Source organism: Chanodichthys erythropterus, chromosome 23, assembly GCF_024489055.1.
Source record: "Chanodichthys erythropterus isolate Z2021 chromosome 23, ASM2448905v1, whole genome shotgun sequence".
NCBI lineage: Eukaryota > Metazoa > Chordata > Actinopteri > Cypriniformes > Xenocyprididae > Chanodichthys > Chanodichthys erythropterus.
Genome location: NC_090243.1, coordinates 2258583 through 2280000, shown reverse-complemented (window position 1 = coordinate 2280000; position 21418 = coordinate 2258583). Strand labels below are relative to the sequence as shown.

The window sequence follows — 21418 nt, the reverse complement described above, 5'->3', positions numbered from 1 at the left end:
TTAATATCAATTCAACTGCAGTTGGTTTGTTTTGATTTAAACCTTCATAACTTAAAAAATACAGCTAAGTAGCACCATAAAACAAAATAATAACATGATAACATAATAATAAACATGTTTTGACAAAAATGTTAAAAACGGAGTTATCTGGTTTTGTAACGAAACTCTTAATATATATATCCATTTATATAATATTTGACTTTTTTAAATATAATTACTAAATATATAATTTAATGAAATAATATATTTGTTATTTAATAAAGATAAAATATGTATAAATGTAGTATTTAGTATAAGGTAGATATTTGAAAGTATTTAAAAATAAATATATTTTATAGTTATATAGAGTATATAGAGTTTACTCCTACTATTAATATAAATATTCAAATAATATTTAACATTTATAATAAATATAATTACTAAATATAATATCACTTAATAAAATACGATTTTTTTATATAAATTATATATCCATATAAATATTTGTGTGTGTGTGTGTGTGTGTCTATATATATATATATATATATATATATATATATATATATATATATATATATATATATATATATATATATATATATATGAGTGTGTATCTTCTTGTCTTCCTGTCAGTTGGGTTTCATTCCTGGAAGAGAGCAATGCAGGATGCATCTATCCTTATACAAATACACAAACACTCACACTTGGTGACCCGCCACAGACAGATGTGTAATCAGACAGGTATGTAGACGTTCTCAATTGAACACTGGGAGTGTAAAGTCAGAACTGAGCTTTAAAGGAAGATCATTTGTGTGTCAGGAGGAGTGTGCGTATTAAATTATAATTTTAGACTTCTGTCAAGTTGAATCTTGCGTGTCTCGCGGGTTTATTGTGTCTTTCTGTATCCCAGTTCGTTCAGAATTGTTTTGGTGTTTGTGTGTGATCTCACTTTGACTGGTGTCAGGAATGCTCTGACAGGAACTAAAGCAAATGGGCTGCTAAGACTAATCTGATCCTCTTTTACTGTGTGTGTCTCTCTCTCCCCTCATTCATCCCTGCCTCTCTTGTCCTCCTCCAGGGCATGTCTGTCTTTACAGACTAGAGAGAAAGATATTCATCACCCAAGTTAAGATCTTGCACCCCTGCAGATACCTTCTCCCACTTACTTTGAACAATAAAGTTAAAGTTTCAAAGCTCTTTACCTTTACATTTCCATTTTTTTTTGTATTTTATGTGTGTATTTATACATTCAGAAAGAAAATGTTATAGATTTTTTAAATTGTTTTTTGGATTCAAAATAGTAATTTATTTTTTTATGTTATTAATAATTTGTTTATTAATAATTAAATCAAATTATAAATATTTTTGCATTCATAAACAATTTTATATTCATTTTTATGCGTTCAGAAATATTTTTTATTTTGTTTGTTTTGCATTCATAAAGATTTATTATTTTATTTTATTTTTTTATTTTATTTTATTTTTTATTTTATTTTATTTTATTTATTTTTTTTTAATTTTTTTTTATTTTATTTTATTTTATTTTATTTTATTTTATTTTACACACACACAAACACGCATATATACAATCTCATACTTACCTAAATGAACAGCCATAACCTGTCCGGTCTGTGATTTATTACTGCTTTGAACTGTGATTATGACACTTAATTTGTAACCTGTCGGCCGAGTGTTAGCGCATGCGTGTGTGTTTGTTTGTACGCGTGCATGGGTGTGTTTGTCACTGATTGACAGCTGCGGGGAAACTGGCCATGTGTATGAACTTAGTACAAGCAAAAGTAGGTCAGGCACACTGTTAGTAAACACATCCACTCGCACAGTTTACGGTTAGTATTCTATCAATCTGCATTTTCTTTTGCTTTTTTAAGCTCAACACTGGCTGGTCTGGTGGTCTGTTTTTATTTCTATCTTTTTTACACACTCACTCACACACACACGCTGTTTTATAGAAAGGCCACGGATTTCATGTTCCTCCCTGTTTCCACGGCTACACTATCACAAAGGACTCCAGCTGGCTTTGGAAAAAGAGAGCAAGGGACGGAGAGAAAGACGAACGGTGACCAGCCCCTTTCTAAACACACGGCAGCTGGGCCGAACTGTCATTCTGCACCCTGGCCTGCTTACACACACACACATACACACACACACTATGGCCCCTCCTCTGGCTTTACAGCGCTTTGTGTTTTTGCGATAATTCCCTTGGCATCTGCTAGAGGGAGCCCAACTAACCTGCTTGAATAAGTTTTATCGTTTTTGTCGCTTCTAACGCACACTCCCATCGGCCTCATCCGCGTCCAGCCGTCAGAATGCCCAGAGGTGCGTTCAATCTCCCCTCCTAATGAAGCATGAGGCTGAAAGGGGAGTTTCTTCGGGCAGGGGCCGAAAAGAAGGGATGAATGGATGATAGAGGGGGGCAGTGAAGAGGGTTGAGCAGGGGCCGTCTTTGATACAGCTCCGGCCCGGGCGGGGGGTAGTGTGTTTTTTAGCCAGGAGATTCACCATTCACACTCCTCTGTCGGCCGCTCGTTTGAAGTGCCTCACAAAGAGGAGTTTGTGGGCCGGGGGCCAAAAGGGGTTTTGTCATTCACAGAGTCCCTCTCCTCCTCCTCTTTAACCTCTCGCTCATTCTTCCACTCTTTTGAAATGAGAAATACTTTATCGGCCAAGAACGCAGCCAATTAATGTTCAACCAACAGGCTGAATTGCTACAAAACTAGCATGCATGCTTGCAGTTTAGTTTCACATCACTCCCTCTCAGATTTGATGTAAACTTTCAGAGAGTTTAACTCCAATCCCCAGAATTAGTTGCTGCATTTGTTTGCGGTAGCAAACGGATTGTGTTAGACAAGCAGCAGATGTTAAGACCGTTTTGTTGAGAGAAAGTTGGATGAAAACTTTTCTGGGAGTTTTTCTTTCTCCGTTCCTGCCTGCTGGAGTTCAGGAATTCTCTATCACACTCCACTTCCCAACTGTTGGATAAACACGATGGCCTTGAGAGCGCGCGTGTGTGTGTGTGTGTGTGTGTGTGTGGTTTTGGAGGCGTGACGCTTCCATGATCCAAACATCAAAGTGTATCCGTGGAAACTGTGAGGTAGTCAGTAATGCCGCTAACATGGCATGACTTGTTTTTATTCCCTGCCTTTTTTGTGTGAGTGCGTGCACGTGTAGGTGAAAATAAAGTCGTTTGGGATGTGTCCTAAACATCTGGTGTTGTATAATATATCATACTGTGGTTGCACATGTTATAAAAGCACTATTTTTGAGAAGTTTTGGCCTCTAAAAAGACTTTGACAGCTCTCTGGCAACTGGCTTCCTCTTCACTTTGTGGAGTCCAGACAACCCGTTGACCTTCCTGGCATGTTTTTGCGCAGATGGGGCATCTGTGTGTGTGTGTGTGTGTGTGTGTTCTTGTATACATGGTTTATGAGGACACAAATGTGTGTAATGACATGGGTATTACAACGTAAACATGGTTTCCTGTGTCCTTATAAACCAAATGGCTTAAAAAACATACTAAAAAACATACAAACATATTTTTGAAATTCAAAAAATGCAGACAGTTTTCTGTGATGGGTACAGTTTGTACAGTATAAAAACCATTACGTCTCTAGAGAGTCCCCATAAACCACATATACGTGATACACATAAGTGTGTTTTTTTTTTTTTTTGTATTTAATTTAGAGCTGTCAAACGATTCAAATTTTTAATGTAATTTACATTGTGGAAATTAATTAATTTAATTAATTGCAAATTAATTGCACATCAAATGATAAATTACCCTAAAAGACAATTTAAAGTCATTATTGTGTTAAATGAGAAAAGCATCAAATAGATATTACAAAAAGTAGCTTTAGAAAGAAATATTATATTTGATTTATTTAACAGAGAATTTATTCCACATAAACTTTTAAGGCAAGAACACACCAAGCCGACGGTCGGCCGTCGGGCAGTTTTTGTTCGTCGACCGACTAAGTTTTCTCAGTGTGTTCAACACCGTCGGCTGAAGTTGGTCCTCGTCGGCTTTTTTTCGGCCGATTCGAAATGTTGAATCGGTGTTGGAGCTCGTCGGGCCATCTGATCATTCTAATTGGCTATTCAGATACTGCCACCTGCTGGTGCGGAAAGGCATTTCATCTCACGCAGGCGCTGAACGGCGTGCTACTTGGCCGTCAGCTGTTTAGCGTCGGTTTGGTGTGTCAGGGCAACTTTTGACACGGATGCTGCCGACGTGAGCCTTTATGGCCAGAACACACCAAGCTGACGCCGATGAACTAGTGGCGACGAAAGCAGACTGTGGGGTTGGCTCACGTCGGCAGCGTCTGTGTCCAAAGTTGCCCTGACACACCAAACCAACTTCAGCCGACGGTGCGGAACACACTGAGAAAACTTATTCGGCCGACGAAGAAAAACTGCCCAACTGCCGACCGTCGGCTTGGTGTGTTCCTGTCTTTAGGGCTACAACGGCTGTGAGGTTGAGTAAATGATTTCATTAAACCTTTCATTGAGCTATACCTTTAATATGGTTCTTTATTAATATGGAATATGAAATTATTTTTGAATAGAATAATACTCTAAATAGGAAACTAAAACTGCCAGTAGGTGGCGTAAATGTCTAAATTATTAAGTCATTGAGTCATTCATTAATTCGATTTGTTTAAACAACTGATTCATTCTGGAATGAAGTAAAGACTCTCTTTATGAATGGGCCATTGAATCATTGATTCCCCCGATTCATTCAAAACACATTCATTCAGAAACACTGCTGTGTTGCTCAGAGATGCAAAATCGTTCTGCTATGGCTTTATAGGTAACAAAAACAGTCTAAAATATAACACAATATTAACTTTGTATTTATTGAACTGTTGTATTAAAGGATAGTTCACTCAAAAATAAAATTTCTGTCATTAATTACTTACCCTAATGTCATTCCAAACCTGTGAGACCTTCATTCATTTTCGGAACACAAATTAAGATATTTTTAAAGAAATCCGAGAGTTTTTTTTTTTTTATCCCCCATAGAAAGCAGAATAATTACCATCATTCAAGGTCCAGAAAAGCAGTAAAGATTTAGTTAAAATAGTCAACGTAACTACAGTGGTTCAACCTTAATGTTATAAAGTGACGAGAATACTTTTTGTGCGCAAAAACAAAACAAAAATAACGACTTTATTTAACAAATTCTTCTCTACCCTTTCATTCTCCTACACTGTTTATTTTGTATAGACAGTGCAGGCTTCCATCTTCTGCGTCAGAATGCCGGCTCATTATTGGCCGACACTTAATTTAGCACATTATTTTTTTGTTCTGAAGGATCATGTGACACTGAAGACTTTAATAATGGTATAATAAATAAAGTATAATAATATTTAACAATATTACTGTTTTTACTGTATTGTGGATCAAATAAATGCAGCCTTGGTAAGATTTCTAACTATTTAAAAACTTACAACCCCAAACTTTTGAACGGTAGTGTACACTTACGTTTTTACATATAGTTTACATATATGTAGACATATAGTTACATATTTAAACAAAGACAGGAAAAATATTTATATTTGGTAATGAGATCCTCAAGGCTCTTTCAGTATCATGTGATAAGATAAAAAAAAAAAAAAAAGCCAGACTGTTTTTAACTTGGAAACTCACATCTGACTATAGTTTAAAGGGCTCCAGGTGGGTGGATGTTTTGGGCTATTTGACCTGTGGTTTGCCTTTGTCACAGAAAGAGCGAGCACGAGAGAGAGGAATGGCTTTAGAAATAAACCACAGGACTGGGTGGGTCAGAGAACACACACATACACGCTTGACACATGACACAGCCTCATACACACAGGTGAGAACAAGCACACGCAGAGAAAGCCTGGCCTACTTTCCGCATGCACCGTGACCCAGTTTACATAGATTCAGACACATGGAGCAGTCACAAACCTGTTCCACATCCCTTCTGTGTGTGAGAGAGCTGTTAAAAGATGGAGCATGATCTTCTTACAGTGCTATAATCTAAAGCAGACATGCTTTGGCGCACACGCACTCTTGTACGCTCAGATGTCATAAAGCAAAAGAGAGATCTTCCGATCTAATCCGTTCCCTTCATGTGTTCAGGAGTAATGTGTATGTGTGTGTGTGTGTGTGTCTGGGCCTGCGCTAACCTGCTCCTGCCAAAAGCAGGAAATGAGGGAGCTGTAAGAAAATGGACTGCCACTGTTTAGTCTCTGAGCACACACACACGCACGCACACACACACACACACTCACACACACACACACACACACACACACAGTGTTTAGTCTTCTCCAGCAGCTGTGCTATTCTAAGCAACACAGGCAGGAAGAACAGAGAGAGCAGAAATAGATGGATGATTTTGGGACAGTAATGCCAAACTCTTTTGTAGTTTCACAGTGCTGTACTCTAAACATACTCTACCTTACTGCACTCTAATATACTTACCTAGCATTATTATACTTTTTTCTGCTTTATTCTACTTAATTCTATTCCAATATATTCTAATATGCTCTATTTGTTTTATACTAAACTTCTATAATACTGAACTCTATTCTCTTATGTTCTAGTTTCCTCTATTCTGTTGTCTAACTCTATTGTATTAGACTCTCAGTCAACTCTACTTTGAACTACTCTGTTCAAAACTGTAATTCTACTGTATTCTACTTATTTTTACTCTTCTCTACTTTATTAAACGATGTCCTACTCCTTATACTATTATAAGCCAGTCTATTCTACTCTACAAAACTTTATTGTACTTTATTCTCTACTCTATTCATCGCTACTCAACCCATTTTATTATATTTTAGTTTACTTTAGTCTGCTCTTCTAAACTTTATGTTCTACTGTTATATTTTACTTAACGTTGTGTTACTCTTTTTTGCTCTACACAACTTTATTCTACTCATCTCGACTCCATTGTACTCTATAATGTACTTTACTAAAATTGTTCTAATCTGTTCTACTGTATTTCATGTGATTCTGCTCAACTCTACAGTTATTTTACTGTGTTCTGTTTTACTGTTTTGTTCTACGTCATTGAATTCTGTTCTAATTTAACTCCATACTATTGTCTATTCTATTTCCTATTGAACTTTTCTCAACTCCATTCTGTTTACTTTTTTCTAATCTTCTCAACTTTGTTTGACTCTGTTATATTTTACTGTACTTTATTCTATTTTACTCAACCTTGTTCTACTCTTTTTTGCTCTACACGACTTTATTCTACTCTGTTCTCCTCAGCTCAACTCCATTGTACTCTAATATACTTTACAAAACTTTGTTCTAATCTGTTCTACTGTATTTCATGTGATTCTGCTCAACTCTACAGTTATTCTACTGCGTTCTATTTTACTCAGCTATATGTTCTACGTCATTGAATTCTGTTCTACTTTAACTCTATACTATTATATGCCAGTCTATTCTATTTCCTATTTAACTTTTCTCAACTCTATTCTGTTTAGTTCTAATCTTCTCAACTTTATTAGTTCTCTATAGTACTTTAAATAGTTCCATGGCACTCTTAAAGGATTAGTTCACTTCAAAATTCAAATTTCCTGATAATTTACTCACCCCATGTCATTGAAGAGGTTTATGTCTTTCTTTCTTCAGTTAGTCAAAGTTTTTTTTCTCCATATAGTGGACTTCACTGGGGTACAACGGGTTGAAGGTCCAAATTGCAGTTTCAATGCAGCTTCAAAGGGTTCTACATGAGGAATAGCCGAGAAATAAGGGTCTTGTCTGGCAAAATGATTGGTAATTTGTTTTTAAAAGAAAATTATATACATTTCAACCACAAATTATCATCTTGCACTGCTCCACGATGCTCCACGCATTACGTAATCATGTTGGTACGGTCACGTGTGACATAGGCGAAAGTACCGATCCAGTGTCTACAAAGCGAATGTGCTAAGTCAAAGATAAAACCACAATATCAGATGATTTTAAAGTTGGATGAGAAAATTTGTTTTTTCGCCCCACCGTGGTATTTTCGCCTATGCGTGACCTTTCTGGTGTGATTGCGTAATGCGTGGCACATCACAGAGCTAGTGCAAGATGAGCATTTGTGGTTAAAAAGTATATCAATTTTTATATATTTTTTTTGAAAATGGCCCTTGTTTTGGTAGATAACTCTTATTCCTCGTCTGGGATCGTGTAGAGCACTTTGAAGCTGCACTGAAACTGTAATTTGGACCTTCAAACCATTGTACCCTGGTGAAGTCCACTGTATGAAGAAAAATCTTGAAATGTTTTCTTCAAAAACCTTAATGTCTTTTCGACTGAAGAAAGAAAGACATAAACGTCTTGGATGACATGGTGGTGAGTAAATTATCAGGAAATTTTAATTCTGAAATGAACTAATCCTTTAACTTTTTATCCATTTTCACATTATGAACCCGCAGTTATTGTTTTTTTATATTTTGACTATTAAGTAAATTTTGCCCCTAAATTGTCAATTGAAGAAATTGCTACTTAGTTGTGCACTTAATAACCTATCACATCCTTCTACCCCACAGTATCATCATGTATAACCACCTACAAGAAAACTCCACCCCCGGTCCCACCCAGGTCAACACCCACCAGACCATACATCTCTATAACAGCCCAGAGCAGCACAGAATCGGCGCAGGATGCCTACAACGAGCTCACCGGTGCTGGCCCTGCAAACCGGGCCTTAGCAGCGGTCCAGTCGGGCCTCAGCAACTCCACAGAGAGCATCGATAGCATGAAGGCCCTGACGGCAGCCATTGAGGCAGCGAACGCTCAAGTCCACGGTCCAGCCAGCCAACATGTGACCAACAGCACCATTACCATCACCACAGCAGCCACTAGCGTAACACACATCTCACAGGATGCTAAGAAAGACGCCCTCAGGAAGTGCCTGTCCATAGGGATTCAGGTTGGCCACACACACTCACATCTGCGTTGCCTATAGGGTTACAGATTATATAAGCAAAACCAAACTAACAAAGAAAACGCAAAACAGAGAATCAAATGTGAACCACAGTAGTGTGAGTTTACAAGAGAAGAAGTAAACAACACACTCAACTACTTATGCATGTGGAAAAATATTGAAAACCTTTAGAATTGTATGCTACTCTTACCATTTCTGCCATATAAAGATATGGCAGCAATAGTATGACAGTATGCTATTTTAAATTAAGCCAGACATTATTTACAATATATACTGGGATTATTTAGTATGCTCTAAGACAGTGTACTCTATTCCCAAAATGCTGTCAAGTTTTGAGACACAGCCATTAATAATCAGCAGAATATTCTCTGATTATTGAGTAGCCATCTGTCTATCATCTGTGATGCCCGATGAATGCTGTCTAGATAGGCAGCATACTTATTTTTTGATGCACATCCATTATCAGCACTATATTCTTCACTTTTTGAGTATATGATGCATGAATATGCTGCCTAGGCAGGCTGCATACTAGATTTTGGGAGACAGACATGCTCTAATTGACCCTTCGCCGGGAATTTGATTGACAGGCGATCTAACCAGTCATAACGCCGAATCCACCATTTTGTCCGACAAAGTAGTTAGGAGTTAGAAGATTAACGTTGGTGGACTTGAACTTGAAAATGGTGTTTATTTACGTCTTTCTGTGTTTGAAACAACATTCCTTCTCATGTTCATTCATGTTTATTTGATGCTATAAATTAACTATTAGGAGGAGATGATCGGTTCACTAGTTGCTTGAGCTGTGGCGCTACAGCAATCTGTCACGACAAATTAAAGAGCCACAAAATGTTTTTTATTGTTCGAATTTCTTTAAAAAAAATGACACAGTTTGAAAGCTGGGACTTTGTTTAATATCATAAGTAATCTGCTCTGTCTTGTCTGTCGACGTGTTGTCAGAGTCCTTTTTGCTCCGCAATGTATTTTTCACTCTGTGGCATGACAGCGCCATGGCTTGTCGGACAAATGCAACAGTAACTAAGGGGGGCGGGTCTTTGCGAAGGGTCAAGTGAGTATGCACCAGTATTTTACATGTTATGATGCCCAAATATGCTGTTTAGGTTGGCAATGTACTAGGTTTTGGGACACAGCCTTTATCTGCAGTACATTATCCTATTATTGAGTATGCATCAATATATAGTGTACAGTTTGCACGTTTTTAATCACTTCTTGCTTTACACCTACATAATTTGATACTAAAATATTCACAAAAGCCAAATTAGAAAGGCCTCAAGTACAAACAACTACAAATGTACTACTCAACATTTACACTCAGACTCCTATTGAATGTGTTTGTGTGTGTGTTGGTGTTTAGGTGGACGGTCCTGAGGAAACCAGCCAATCAGAAGTGCACTGCAAGTTTCAGTCTGTTGGCATTCAAGTAGAGGAGGAGAGTTGGTAAGTTTATCTACACCCACTCACTCTCTCTCTCACACACACCCCAGTAACATATTCCATTGCATCTTTAGCCTTTAACTCCAATCATGTGTTAATGTAAATAAGACAGTCATCCAAAGCATTACAGATGTGAGGATAATGACTATGAAAGTGTCAGAAAAATGGAAGCTGTAATTGGAGAGAGAAAAGAAAGTGAAAGAGAGAGTTGTCATTTCAAGCACATGCTCCTGTGACAAAGACCCTCCCATTCTCTGTCTCTATTTCACACACACAGCTGTCCCTATCATGGTGGTTTGGACACTGGGGCCTCCTGAAAGGGTAAAGGAGTGGGAGGCAGAGAGACAGCTGCTCTGTGTGTATGCGGGTGTGTCTGTGTGTACGTGCACGGCCATCTGTTGCTGTGCCCATTATGAAGCAGGCAGGCTGCTGGGTCATAGACATGGTCAAGTATCGACCCCCTGTCTCACCTCTCTCTCTCTCGATTGCTTTTGCTTTCTCTGACTCACACTCCCTAAGATGTCACTGTTTTAGCACCCTGTGAGAGGGAGGACATAACGCCAGGAGGAGGTAGAGTGAAAGAGAGAGTGGTAGGGTCACTAGATGTTCAGTCTCTGTGTGTTTTCTCTTAAAGTTCAGCTATAGGTTCAGCCGAAGCATCGTAAAATCCTCATCTCGTAGCCAAATTGCTGCCCAAGAGTACAGATCAAATGCCAGAACAAATGTTACACACACAGACATACGGTGTATAAACAGTAGTTTTACAGAAGGTCAGTTATGTTCAGAAGCAGTTGCTCTGTTTCATTACAGCGAACTGTCTGTGGAGGCAGCATTTTGACAGACATACTCACAGTCGCAACACTGTTACCATCAGAGGCACCTAATTTTAGCCTCGCATCGCATATATCCTTCATAGCCAACGGAATCCCATAGTGCATTAATTATTGAAAAAATAAATAAAAATAACGTATGAGAAAGTTTCATGAATGTGTTAAATTTATTACTGAAAAGTTTTTTTTTTTTACTTAAAAATTTGCCAATTAAAACTTGCCAATTACTTATGCTAATTAGAGTATTACACTGTTAGATTATTCACATGCTAACATAAAATATTGGTAAATAATATATAAATTATTATTAAATTATATATGAATACATTTTTATATGTATATGCATTTTTTATATTTCTATATATATTTATAAATGTATACAATTTCAAATAATGTAATTACTGTGTATAAGTATAAAAGCATAAAATTATATTTATAAAAGTATACATTTATTGCAATTTAAAATAGACTATTTTAATTATAATATTTGTGTATGCATTGTATTTATGTTTAGATTATTGTGTTGTTAGTTTAGCAGCATGTTAACATCAAAGCATTGTTTGTAAATATATTTCATTCAGTAACGAAAATTATAAGAAATAGTATTGTTTAAAATTGACAATTTTACTCAATATTTATGTATGCTATGTATTTTTATGATCATTCAAGTACGTTGTCATTAATTTAGCAATAAGTTAACACTGAAATTTTGTTTGCAAATATATTTAGCTTCATACTGAAAAGTATAAAAATATTTTTTTTTAAAATAGACAATTTTACTTAATATTTATATACTGTTTTTATGCTAATTAGATTGTTGTGTTGTTAGCTTAGCAATGTGTAATTTTGTTTATAATGGACTATATATAATGGACTATTTTACTGAGCATTTTATTCAATATTGATAAGTATTTCAGTTTGAAATAGCGGTGAGGTTGCGAATTGCAATATAGAGAAGCTACAGTGGCCAAAACAGGACAAATATGTCGTCGCCTGAGACAACACTAAGTAGCCAGTCAATCAAACGCGCTCTGTAGAGCAGTTTGTCCGTTTAGGGCTGCTGTAGAAACATGTTGGCGCAAAATGGCAACATGTAAGGGGACCCACGGTGTATGTAGATTGAAATGGCTCATTTTAAGGTAATAAAAACATAATGGTTCATTGTGTTAGGTCTTTATACACCACTGAAAACATAGTTATGTATATGATATTGCATTTCTGTCAATAGATCCTCCTAAATTGTACACATTGCACCTTTAATATTGGACTGTTTTAATATCTTGGAGTATTGTGTTGTTAGTTTAGCAACATGCTAACATCAAACTCTCAGTACAGTAGTAGCCTAAAGTGATGTCTGGCCAAAGGGAATTTGACATCTTAAAGGTGCCCAAGAATGCTTTTTCACAAGATGTAATATAAGTCTAAGGTGTCTCCTGAATGTGTCTGTGAAGTTTCAGCTCAAAATACCCCATAGATTTTTCCTATTTTGGGGCATCATTAACTATACACTGATTTTGGCAGCACGCCGCCCCTTTAAATCGCGTGCTCCCTGCCACATGAGCTTTCGACTATATTACAGTGCATTTACAAAGTTCACACAGCTAATATAACCCTAAAAAGGATCTTTACAAGATGTTCGTCATTATGTGAGTAAAGTATTTATTTTGATGTTTACGTTTGATTCTGTATGAGTTTGAGGCTGTGATCCATGGCTAATGGCTAATGCTACACTGTTGGAGAGATTTATAGAGAATAAAGTTGTGTTTATGCATTATACAGACTGCAAGTGTGTATACAGTATACAGTGAATACAGTAAGAAACGATGGTAACTTTAACCACATTTAACAGTACATTAGCAACATGCTAATGAAACATTTAGAAAGGCAATTTACAAATATCACTAAAAATAAAATGATATTATGGATCATGTCAGTTTTTATTGCTCCATCTGCCATTTTTCGCTGTTGTTCTTGCTGGCTTACCTTTGTCTGTGCACAGATCCAGACGTTAATACTGCCTTTCCTTGTCTAATGCCTTGAACATGGGCTGGCATATGCAAATATTGGGGTCATAAATATTAATGATCCCGACTGTTACGTAACAGTCGGTGTTATGTTGAGATCCGCGTGTTTTCCATAAGTCTTTTAAACAAATGAGATTTATATAAGAAGGAGGAAACAATGGAGTTTGAAACTCAATGTATGTCTTTTCAATGTACTGAACTCTTGTTATTTAACTATGCCAAGATAAATTCAATTTTTGATTCTAGGGCACCTTTAAGTTTAGTGTTTTTTTCTTCAGTCATAAAAAAATAATAATATATATATATAATATATATATATATATATATATATTCCTCATATTTTGATGATTTAATCTAACAAATAGATTCATCAAAAACAAACAACTCTGGATATCGCTTGTGGCCAACCAACACTGTAGATTGTTTTTTTGATTGTGTTTAACATGCTGCCTTAGGGAGCTGTCAGTGTAGACAGTGAGGTCGCTTCAGGTTTTGGAACTGAACTAGTCTGTGTGTTTGTGTGTGTGTGTGTACACATGTATAGGAGGTTGTGGCTGGTAACTACCAGCGTTGAGGAGTCCAGGGCAGCAGATTCCTAGACAGTGAGAGAGGGACACACATAACCCACACACCCGCACAGGTCGCCGGTATTTGGACTTTGCTGAAGCATGCCTTTGTAACTGAGAGGGAATACAGCTGTAAAACACCGGCACACACACACAGCTCTCCTAACACAGGTCTGCTCTTGTTTCCTGCTGAAGTCAGAGCCCTTGAACTGTATGCAGAGGCTCCTTTAGCGTGTCATACACTCTTTTCCTCCTCAGTGCAGTAGGAATGAAGGAAATGAAGGAATGAGTTGTTTTCCCTTGTGGCTGTGTCCCAAACCACTCACGTCTGGCTTCTTTAGCTCTTGGGAGGTTCAGTACAACAGGTAGTCAGACGTGTTTGATAACGGACAGTGATAGATAGATAGATAGATAGATAGATAGATAGATAGATAGATAGATAGATAGATAGATAGATAGATAGATAGATAGATAGATAGATAGATAGATAGATAGATAGATAGATAGATAGATAGATAGATAGATAGATAGATAGATAGATAGATAGATAGATAGATAGATAGATAGATAGATAGATAGAGTCACTTTCTGACCCTGGTGTCTTCCCTGTCACACCCTTTGGTGCTGTGGTGGTCCTAGTGGCTTTAACATGTGGCTCTCCCTCGCCAGAAGCATCTTGAAAAATGAATGTGTGTGGGTGTTCTCATGTCTATTGATAGCTTCGGTTAATATGTAAAGCACTGTGTGCACCATAGGTTAGTTTCAGCCTCAAACGTCACGCCCACTCTGTGCACAATCCGTCTCATACATAAATGGAATATCCAGATTCAACCTGATTGGCTGACTGTTACAAAAGTTGTGGTACACCCGTAAACTGATATCAATGTATGGATGTATGTAAGTCTGTTCTCCTCTCAAGTTTAGATCATCATATGAACATGAACAATAGCTTAAGACTTAAAACTTTTATTTGTTTTAGTTTATTGTTTTGCTTTTGTTCATATTTCTTTCAAATGTTTGGCATTTAGTTTGATATTCTGTTATCTAACACAATGCAATTCTTTTTTGAGTGTGGCTTAAGTGTCCAGATATTTTTGGGGACACTATGTATTTCAGGCTCAGATGTGAAAAGAAACTGCTGTGAAACTGTCTGGCATAGTTACATTTAACTGTGAACATGAAAACCACACACACACACAGAGAGAGAGAGAGAGAGAGAGAGAGAGAGAGATTCTTGAACGGTTTCTTATGATATGATTTACAGAAGGCAATGATTACTACCATGTGAGCGGAACAAGAAATGAATACTCTTTTCTCTCTCTCTCTCTCTCTTGCACCCTTTATTTGTCTCTTTTCCTCTCTACAGGAAGTAGTTAGCTGATATGAAACAGGCCTTTCTGACACACACACACATACCCCCCCACAACAATCTAAAATGGTCTTTAATGGAAAACAAATGGTTAAAAAAAGAAATCAGAACTCAGTAATGTAGTGGAGGAGAACCGACACAGATTACTAGATGGATGGATGAAAACACAGATTGTTAGGTCCACGAAAATCAATTTATGGCCTGTATGTGCTGTTTTTTTGTTTTGTTTTTTTGTGCCTCTCAATAAGCCAATATTCAAGCGCTCAGATGCACAGGCACACACAGGCGACACACTCAGGGTATGGTGAGAGATGTCAGTGTGCTCCAGTGCACCTGAATAGAGCAGGTGTCCTACCTCTCCAGTACACACACACACACACACACACACACACACCAGGCAAACACAGAGTAGCAGATCTAAGCCAGATCGCTTTGATATGTTATCCTTCTCTATTCCTAAAGGAGAGGAGATGTGTGTGTGTTTGTTTCACTTGTATATAATATCATAGTCTACTGTACCTAGAAGGAAGTTTCAACTGAAAATTACAAGCCAATTAATGTAATTTATTTAATCATAAGTACATTTTGAGCATTTGTTTCTACAGCATTTTGGGCATTATAGGGGCATTGGGAACATTTCATTTCACAGGATTTTGAGAGTTGCTGACATGTTTATAACTTTCATTTCAATAGCATTTTTGGCTACATTATAAAACACGTTTTCATTTTTATTGTTTTTACATTTTATTTGACTTTTCGGAACAGGGAACAATTTAATCATACTTTCTGTATTATGATTAAAATGTTCTTTAACTTTAGCCAGTGTTTTGTCATATCATATTCATCCATTTTAACATATTATATTTGACTAAAAATACATGATTTTCGTCAATGAAAATAGCATTTATAGCATTTTAACCAAAGTATACCATTTCGTTTACTTGTAGTTAACTTTTAGTTAACTTTTTTAAATAACATTTTGAAAAATGTTTTAGCAATATATAACAAAAATACAGCATATCGTTTAAAAGGTTGGGTCAGTAAGTTGTTTTTGAAAGAAATTAATACTTTTATTACGCATTTATAATTTTACAACATGTTTTGCTGTCCTTTTGAACTTTATTTCTATACAAAATACTGAATATACTATGTATGTATATATATGTACGTATGTATGTATGTATATATTATATTATACAAAAATTATTCAACATTTTTTTACTAGTGGGTGCAGGACACTATAGTTCATTAATGTAAGTGAGGAAAACAAAATCAAGTAAACTGTGACATATTATACCCAAAAATTCTTCATACAATGGACTACCAGTAAAATTGATACAAATTTGGGACCAAAAATCATTCAGACACTTTGATCTGGCCATGTTTTGCTTAAGTGTTATCTGACATAATTAAGATTTCATTTTTTTCTGACACAGTTTAACTCTGAGATCTTGTCATATCTTATTACCATTTTTTTAAACTATAGTAAATAAACTGTATTAATTAATGAAATGTTCAAGGTGTCTGAATAAATTTTGGTTTGACTGTATATATAATTAATTTCCACAAAAATGTTAAGTAGCACAACTGTTTTCAGCATTGATAATAAGAAGAAATGTTTCTTGAGCAACAAAACAGCATATTAGATGATGGTTTTTCCATCACAGGAATAAAATATATTTTTCAAATATATTAAATTAGAAAACGGTCACTTTAAATTGTAATAATATTTCACGCTGTTGCTGTTTTACTGTATCTTTGAGCCTTCATGAGCAGAAGAGATTCTTTCAAAAACATTTTAAAAAACTTACTGACCCCCAACTTTTGCATTTTATGAAACTGTCCTTGAGAGCTTTATTAATAAAGTGTTAATTTTTCTCATCATATTTTTGTCAACAGCATGCTTTAATTAAAATAGTTTAATTATTGCTATGATGCACATTTTTTGTATAGTCTTTATTGCGCAATTGAAAAGTTTGAGTCTGCATTATTTCTGAGCGTTAGATGCACATTTAGCAAAGTTGATTTGAAACTGTACAACACTATTCATCCTTTCTTTCCAGCTACCGCAGAGTCACACGCTCTAACAGTGTCACCACTGCCGTTCAAGCTGATCTTGACCTTCTGGAGGGTCTCGGTGATGACCAGTTCACGCAGACCCACCAGGGGCCCATTGTCCGCCAGCCGTCCAAGGATGCCGCCACTTCCACTGTCAGCATCCAGGGCTCTGGGAACCACTACCATGCCTGTGCCCAGGATGACTTCACCGACGTGGGCTTCGACCCCTCCATTCTGCCCCCGCCGGTCCCCTGGATGGATGGAGTTATGGAGGAGGAATATGCAAGTGGAGTGTCAGGCTCTGTGTGTCCGCAGGACGGACGCTGGTTTATGAAGCTGCTGCATGCAGAGGTGGAGAGGATGGAGGGCTGGTGCCAACAGATGGAGCAGGATGAGCGGGAAAACGAGCTACCGGAAGACAGTGAGTAACAATGACTCTAAAAAAAAAAAAAAGTAGTTGGCTGCCCAGCTAGACAGCATTTTGATGCATTATAGATCTTATGGAAGTTTCGATTTGGGATCATTTTTAATCCTTATAGACTAATTTGAAACTTTCAGTTTGACAGCATTTTTGGGCTTTATGTACACATTTAGAATGTGTGATTTAAAGTGTTAGTTCACCCAAAACTGAAATTTCTGTCATTAATTACTTACCCTCATGTGCTTCCAAACCTGTGAGACCTTCGTTCATTTCGGAGCACAAATTAAGATATTTTTGATGAAATCTGAGAGGTTTCTGACCTCTCTATACACAGCAATGTCATTCCAAATTTCAAGGCCCAGAAAGATGGTAAACACGTTGTTAAAATAGTCCATGTGACTACAGTGGTTCAACCTTAAAGGTGCCCTAGATTCAAAAATTGAATTTACCTCGGCATAGTTAAATAACAAGAGTTCAGTACATGGAAATGACATACAGTGAGTCTCACACTCCATTGTTTACTCCCTCTTATGTAAATCTCATTTGTTTAAAAGACCTCCGAAGAACAGGCGAGTCTCAACATAACACTGACTGTTACGTAATAGTCGGATCATTAATATGTACGCCCCCAATATTTGCATATGCCAGCCCATGTTCAAGGCATTAGACAAGGGCAAAACATCTGGATCTGTGCAGAGCTGAATCAACAGACAAGGTAAGCAAGCAAGAAAAATAGCAAAAAATGGCAGATGGAGAAATAATAACTGACATGATTCATGATAACATGATATTTGTAAATTGCCTTTCTAAATGTTTTGTTAGCATGTTGTTAATGTACTGTTAAATGTGGTTAAAGTTACCATCGTTTCTTACTGTAATCACGGAGACAAGAGAGCCGTCACTATTTTCATTTTTAAACACTTGCAGTCTGTATAATGCATAAACACAACTTCATTCTTTATAAATCTCTCCAGCAGTGTAGCATTAGCCGTTAGCCACAGAACAAAACCTCAAACTCATTCAGAATCAATGTAAACATCAAAATAAACACTGTACTTGCGCGATTAGACATGTTGCATGACAAACACTTTGTAAAGATCCATTTTGAGGGTTATATTAGCTGTTTGAACTTTTTTTATGTTGTTTAAGGCAAGCGCGAACTCTTGGGGCGTGGAGCACCAGATTTAAAGGGCCACACACCCTGAATCGGCTCATTTCTAATGATGCCCCAAAGGCAGTTAAAAAAATGAATTAAAAAAAATCCATGGGGTATTTTGAGCTGAAACTTCACAGACCCATTCAGGGGACACCTTAGACTTATACATCTTCTAAAAAAAAAAAAGTTCTAGGGCACCTTTAATGTTGTGAAGCGACAAGAATACTTTTTGTGTGCAAAAACAAAATAAAAATAACTTTATTCAACAATTTCTTCTCTTCCCTGTCAGTCTCCTACGCTGTTGACATAGTTAACACAGTGCAGCGCTTCCGGGTTCTATGTCAGATTGGTTATTGGCCATCTCCTGCGTCAGCATCACACGCATGCATTGTTGTGCTCACATGTACAGCGTCGGCCAATAATGAGCCGCCATTCTGACATTGAACCCGGAAGCCTGCACTGTCTATACAACATAAACAGCATAGGAGAATGACAGGGAAGAGAAGAAATTGTTGAATAAAGTCGATATTTTTGTTTTGTTTTTGCGCACAAAAAGTATTCTTGTTGCAACATTAAGGTTGAACAACTGTAGTCACATGGACTATTTTAAAGCTGCATTCCGTCTTTTTTTTTTGGTTAAAAAATTCTCCAAAATCAGTTTTTGAGCAAGTACATAACCAGCCAGTGTTCAAAACTATCTCCTTACCTTAGCCCGATTCATAACAGTAAGCTTTTAATAATGTTTTCTAATTCAGGTGGTACTGGTGGGTTTCCGCAGGAAATTGGAGCATGCAGTCGTTCATCTTTGCGTCATTACGTCACGTTTATTTACATTAAGAAGGAGTCCCAGCTAGTAGGCTATATGGCATGTGAAGAATGCTGCAGGTGGCGGATCATTTATAGCCTTTTCTTACAGCAGCTGCAATAATTAAACTTATCATTTTGATGGCGGATTGAAATCCAGAAAAGTCCAAATGACAATCATCAGTGACAACTAGAGATTCACCCGTAGTCAAAAGCAAAAGACTTTGGACTGCGGAGTGGCTACAGAAATTGAAATCTACGGGTAACGCTAATACACACTAAATACACAGTCACGCAATGCTGATGTTGTTAACATTAACAATTTGAGAACAAAGTATAACAATAATAATAATTTGCACTGTTTGACGTGATCCGAGCTAAGCGATCGTTAGATTTAGTCACCATTGGCAGCGTGATTTATTGTAATGCTTTTTTTCTCAGTTGGTCAGAACAAAAGTGGCAGACATGTTACTTACCTTTTCAGATGACATTTTCCGGTGAAAATTCTTATTTTTGGTCATACTTCCCAGATGTAGAATCTGTGATTCCGAAGTACAGTATCCAGACTGGTGTGGTGACTGACAGCAAACATTACATTCATCCGTGCTGAGGAGCCATACCGATCCACAACCCACGTAAAGATGATAATTCCGCAAATAACTGCAATTACATGTTTCAAACAGAGATGGCGACAAAGAAGCAAAACTTACAGACTGCAGCTTTAACAATGTCTTTACTACCTTTCAGGGCTTAGAAATTTGGAATGGCATTGCTGTGTATAGGGAGATAACTCTGTGTATAACCCTTTAACAGCATTTTTAAGCACTATAGACTCATAAAGTTCTTTTCAACTGCATTTTTGGACATTATAGATTTAGAATGATTAATTCAATGGCATTTTAGGTATTATAGATTAATTTAGAACATTTGATTCAACAGCATTTCTGGGCATCATAGACTCACTTAGAATGTTTGATTCAACAACTTTTTTGATCACTATAGGCTCATTTACAATATTTGATTCAACAGCACTTTTTTTGAGAGATTCACATGTTCGATTTGAATGTTCTAGATACATCTTTGATGCCCCCAAAAACTTTCTAGTCAGGGAACTCACTAGGTTTTGAATTAGTTAAAACCATATAGCAAAGTAACTATAGCAAAATTGTTATTGTAGCTAAAATTATTGAATTTCCGAATCCGCTGTTTTATTTGTAAAGTGTAGTCATTTGATTGAAAAACTATATTTAGAGTGACATTTGTTCAGTCCAAGTCATTTGAGGAATAATCAGCCACTTTAACAAAACTACCAGTGCGCAAGGTCATTTCACAGTCTGGTTACCTCCGGCCAGCCTGTTTCTTTTTCTCCCACTTCCCGCCTTTTCCCCGCTCAAGCACGCACACACACCCACACCCACACGCACGGCGCAGTGACCGTCTTCGTGTCAGTCACAAAGCCTGCTTGTTCATCTATCTCCTGTCTGTCTCCCTCGCACATACCAGACATTTCTACCAGCAGGGAGCCACCCGTCTCCCTCGTTTCTTTTCGCTCCCTCTTTCTCTGTATATTTTCCTCTTCCTCTAACTGTTTCTATATCTGTCTCCTTCCACTCTCTCTTCTCTAACCCTTCCCTCTTTCCCTGAATACATAAAATATGCTAATCTCCATGTCCTATGACAGAACATTGTTTGCCATATGGTCTCTTGCTGCTGCATATGTTAAACAGAGCGAGTTCATTTCGTCAGATCACTGTTTAAACTGCCTCCCGGCTCCAATCCACAGAGACACATTGCAGTCGCTCCTCAGGCCAAGGCGGAAGCCTT

The 21418-nt window shown here is 37.0% G+C and overlaps 1 protein-coding gene across 3 annotated transcripts in view; it reads left to right on the top strand.

The window, feature by feature from the left end:
• dlgap1b (discs, large (Drosophila) homolog-associated protein 1b) overlaps positions 1 to 21418 on the top strand; it is a 75845-nt gene that overhangs the window by 45538 nt on the left and 8889 nt on the right. For all 3 annotated transcript variants that reach the window (XM_067377320.1, XM_067377322.1, XM_067377321.1), the window contains 3 exons: positions 8517 to 8899; positions 10287 to 10369; positions 17219 to 17634. In XM_067377320.1, the coding sequence (XP_067233421.1) occupies positions 8517 to 8899; positions 10287 to 10369; positions 17219 to 17634 (882 nt within the window). The remainder of the gene's footprint in view (positions 1 to 8516; positions 8900 to 10286; positions 10370 to 17218; positions 17635 to 21418) is intronic.